Source organism: Rhagoletis pomonella, unplaced genomic scaffold (genome assembly GCF_013731165.1).
Source record: "Rhagoletis pomonella isolate Grant_MI unplaced genomic scaffold, Rhpom_1.0 Rhpom_scaffold_00001, whole genome shotgun sequence".
Lineage (NCBI taxonomy): Eukaryota > Metazoa > Arthropoda > Insecta > Diptera > Tephritidae > Rhagoletis > Rhagoletis pomonella.
This window is the reverse complement of record NW_023458555.1, coordinates 20,513,564-20,518,476: the sequence shown is the minus strand read 5'-3', so window position 1 is coordinate 20,518,476 and position 4,913 is coordinate 20,513,564. Positions and strand designations below refer to the sequence as shown.

Genomic DNA, 4,913 nt, shown 5'->3' with positions numbered 1-4,913 from the left:
TTGTGGATTTTTTAATTTGTTGTTTGCTTTTGGTTTTGGTTGATTTAGATACAAACATACCTACATATGCACATATATGCCCCGTTTTTTCATTCCTTTATTCGATTGAATGACTTTTATGCATATCTGCATTTTTCACCAACTCTAATCGGGATATCTACATAGTATTATTGTTCGTGTAGTAGATTTTTTTTTATTTTTTTTTTTTTACTTACATGTGAGTACATACAATTGTAAAGCCTTTCAATTACAGTTCATAATTTAGATATTTTGTGCACACCTCAGTCACGGTTGACTTTAATTAAAATTTCATTAAATTTGCATATGTAAGCCGGTTAAAAATCCACATGAATCGAATGCACATTGCAATTGCAATTTGTCAAGCGGCCAACTGTGTAGCCAGCATTTATGTACGGGTATATAACAACAACCGCAATATTAACAGCAAAAACAATATCCCCAAAAAAAAGTGGCAACATGTAACGAAAATAAGTTCAGCTGTCGTGCGCGAATGCCGGCAGGCATTTTAATTGCTGTACATTGTTCGAATGAGAGTGAAGAATTTATATGAAATTTGCATTATCTGCAAAAAAAAAAGAGAAAAAATTTTAATTGAACATCAGTACTCAAGGCTAAAAACCGCATGCTGCGTGCACGTCAATTACAAGAGTGTTTAGAAATGCCAAGTGAACTTGTGTGTGAAAGTGTAAGAGCTATAAAACGAAAAGGTAAACTAAAAAAAAATTATATTTAAAGAATTTACACTTTTGTAAAAACATAATTTCTCCTGAAAATAAAAACCATTTTTATTAAAAAAAAATCATTAGAAGAAACTTAAATAATGCCTCATTTCCACAGACATTGCATTGAAAAAATATGTGTTATAATACCGGATTTCTACCGGACTTTTAATGGCAACATTTTTATGATATAATTGGACATTAAAAATGCCGGTATCATTAAGACTAACAGTACTGTTCTGGCAACTCTCTTTCAACACACTAAAATCTTTCGAGCTACATATGTCTATCTTGAAAATTCTTTTCTGGCCTTCAAAAGAATAATTGAAAAATCTGCTAACGACGAGGTCTAAGCTATATAACTAATAATAATAATAGCTAATAACTTAAATTAAAAAATATATATTTTTCTGATTAAAATAATTATATCTAAAAACTAAAAGGAAAAAATTTAAATAAAAAAATAAATAAAAATTAAAAAAAAATTAAATTTAAAATTTTTTAAATAAGTTTCTAAAAATACAATGATATTAAAAAAATATGTTCCTTTAAAATATAAAAAAAAATATAAAAATTAGAAGAAAATTTAATTTAAAATAACAATAGTAAAAAAAATAGTAAAAAAAAAACGAAAGATAAAAAAATATGTTCCTAAAAATTTAATGAAATGAAAATAATGTGTGTCTTTTTAAAATAATATAATCCAAAAATTAAGAGAAAAAACATAACAAATAAAAGAAGTTTCATAAACGTAAAAAGGCGAAATTTTATTCGTAGATACAAAGTTCCTAAAAATTATAGGACAGTAAAATATATATATATTTTTTAAACAATGAAATCTAAAACCTAAAAGAAATGTTAAGTGAGACAAATTTAATCCAAAAAAGGAAAAGTAAAAAAAAAATCTAAAAATAAAGTAACCTTTAAAAAATTATTTTCAAAGTATTAAAATTAAAATAAAAAAAGATACGTTTTTTGAAAATTAAATTTAAAAATTTGACTAAAAAATACTAATAAAAACTAAATCAATTTCAAAAAATTAAAAGGATTTTAAAAATATGCCCATAGTAATTTCTTTTTAAAATAATAAAAGCTAAAAATTAAAAGAACAATAAATTACAAAAAGAAAAAGCAATTAAAAAAAATAAGAAAAAATATTTCGATGGTCGAGTACGCGAAACTCGGATATTTCCAATGACTCGCCAGTGCTTTGCTCATTCGGCCATTGCAGCTGTTGAAGCAGCGCAAACAAAATTATGTACAAGTGCTTTTTGTCAAAAGAGCTTTTTACCATGAGTGGGCAAAGGAGCTTTTTTGGTAAGACTTTCGTGTCAGACTAAAAGAAATAAATCTTTTAAACCCCCTGGCGTACTGTACTGTCTTTCAATTGTCTTACACATTACTTTCAATTATCTTAGCCACAATTTCCCTGTAAGTCTGTTTCCACAATGTACTTGTTGAAATGGTACACGCTTCTTAGCTAGTTTTCACATCTCAAAAACAGTTACAGTTGGAAAAAGAGTGGCAACGAACTTTCAATTTTTCTCTTAAATAAAATTCGTATTACAACCAAAAAAAAAACAAAAAGAAACACTAAAGACTAAAAAGTACAGTTTTGGTATTTCTTTCATCCGCCCTCCATCTCCATCATACTCACATCAGTCATTGTGCCACGTGAAACGTGTACAAAGCTTGTTGCCTTTAGTATTGCCGGTTTTTGGGCGCGCGCCACTACTAACACCAACATCTGTTGATAATGTGTGTGTGCATTTGTCCAGTCGTTATTGAAGACAGCTTGAGCTACGTTGATGCTCTGAAAAATATATTAATAAAAGAGAAACAAGTTAAACAATGCAAAGTGTACACACTTCTCACATATTTAATAATACATATCGTGACCTTAATTCACAAAGGCCCTAACCAACAATTTTTTTTTATTTCACAGGAGAACATTATAAAAAGAGTATGAAAATCAGGTAGGGCTTTTTAAAAGTGACATGTAACGCCGTTGTTTTTGGAACTATTTAGCGCTTTAAAATTTTTATTGAAGGTGCATTTTAATATATCCTAGCAAAATCTGTGAAAAACGCAGTTTCGAAAAAAGTGTTGCTTAGGGCCTTCGTGAATTAAGGCAACAATATTTTTAGCATTTGTATGTGGAATAATTCAAAGCATAACTAAATAATTTGCATTTCTTTACATTGGCTAGAAACAGTTGCGGCTTAATGGCGACAGTAGTTTGGCCACATAGAGCCGCTTTCCAGCTTCTCAACTCCCATAGTCTTAGGACTACACTTGCAGCATATTTCATGCGTACACTGAGAAACAAATCAACCAAAAATTTGTTAGTATTACCAAATTGAAGCTTAACAAGGAATCAAAGTGATTTTTGGTTAATATTAACAATGCCTTGGTTGATATTTTCAACAACGATGTGGTTATATTCGCAACATTTTTGTTTACATTAAAAAAATTTCGTTTAAATGCGCTTATATTCTGCACTTCACAGATGCTTTTTTTGTAATTAATAAAAACCAAAAATATAAAGGAAAAAATAAAAATTATGTGCTGCCGCTGACGACATTCGAATCCGAACCTACTGGAAGCCAACAAATATCAGCAAGCACGTCTGCACTTTCAGATACAGCCAGACATACGATTTTTTTCCAGCTTGAATCACATTTCTTATAATCGGTGTATACTTTCTGTGGGTAGGATGTTTAGAGTCATATGCATAGCTTCAGTAGGTGTTGTACGGAGAGCATTACCAATGCGGATAGTACAGGTACTATTGACACCAAATCATCATTAATAGTCCCACTTTCAACTTCCTTCAATTTAATTTTCATGATGTCAGAAAGCGTCTACCCCCTGGCAACATGCAACAAGAATAGAACTTCCAAACACAAGAAGGAAAGAAAAGTGTCCTGCATTTTCTATGGGAATTTTAAAGATTTGTTTGCTTATTTGTAAAAAAAAAATACAATATATTAAAATAACGGCGTGAATGCTAAGGGCTTGACAGGAAAATGCCCGAAATTTTACCAGAGTGCAAGGAGACTTACGGAAGGTTTCAGGCGACCTACTGACCGATGTACAGAACGTGCTTAAATTTTTTAGGGAACACTTTTACACCCTACTGAATGGTAGCAGCACTGAAAGTTCATGACTGACTGTGACGTGGTACGAATAGCAATTACGCGATAGAAAAAGAACAAAGCTTCTGGTGCTGACAGCCTGCCAGCTGAGCTATTCAAGTACGGCGACGAGGAGCTGATAAGAGGCATGCATCAACTCATATGCAGAGTGTTGTCAGATGAACGCATGCCCAATGATTGGAATTTAAGTGTGCTCTGCCCAATCCACAAAAAAGGCGACCACGCCAACAAGAAGAAGAAGAAGAAGAAGAAGAATTGGGCATAACAATAAGCCGATTTTAACCATTTTACAGATTAAATTTTCTCTGTTTAAAACTAAGCTACAAACCGAATTTTATGTATGTTTTTCATTCTATAAGATCTTCACAGATTTCTCCATTCCCAAGCAAAATTACCACAGATAACAAATTACAGCAAAAACGAAATAGATATTGTACTTTTTGCCATATTTTATATGGGTGAGGGGGGCCTTCTACTGTGCGTCGCCTTCTTTACCAGTAACTGCGCACTGTTCAACTGCCTTTTGTAACCTCAGCTATCGCTATCTTATAAACTTAAAATTATACCGACATATTTTATATTTATACCTAAATAATTTATTTCATTTGAATATCAACGCATTTAAGATTTTTCAATTTATTTCATTACGCATTGGGTATAAGCAAATAAATCAACCCCCACTTACCTTCATCAACTGACACTTCATTGAGTAAGTGGGCGTGTTCACTAAATGGTCTACCTCACAAAGCAATGCAACCTTACATATATATATGTACATATTTACATACTATGTAGTAGGAGCTGTTGGCATCATCAACTTACTTCAGTATATAGGTGGCCAAATTAAAATGTCATTAGCGCGAATTCAATGGCCCCAACGCCTAATCAATTGAATTACTATTTGCAAGCAATATAAATAAACGTGCTGAAAGTTCCCGGTAGGAAAAGAGGAGTTCAGAAAGTATGGAACTTGTAACGGGTGATTTTTTTGAGGTTAGGATTTTCATGCATTAGT

The 4,913-nt window shown here is 31.5% G+C and overlaps 1 protein-coding gene across 1 annotated transcript in view; it reads right to left on the bottom strand.

Annotated features, from left to right (window-relative positions):
- Positions 1-247: 247 nt before the first annotated feature.
- LOC118739221 (putative odorant receptor 85d) overlaps positions 248-4,913 on the bottom strand; it is a 7,346-nt gene continuing 2,680 nt past the window's right edge. The window contains exon 3 of the mRNA XM_036470458.1: positions 248-583. Within this exon, the coding sequence (XP_036326351.1) occupies positions 527-583 (57 nt within the window). The 3' untranslated portion in view covers positions 248-526. The remainder of the gene's footprint in view (positions 584-4,913) is intronic.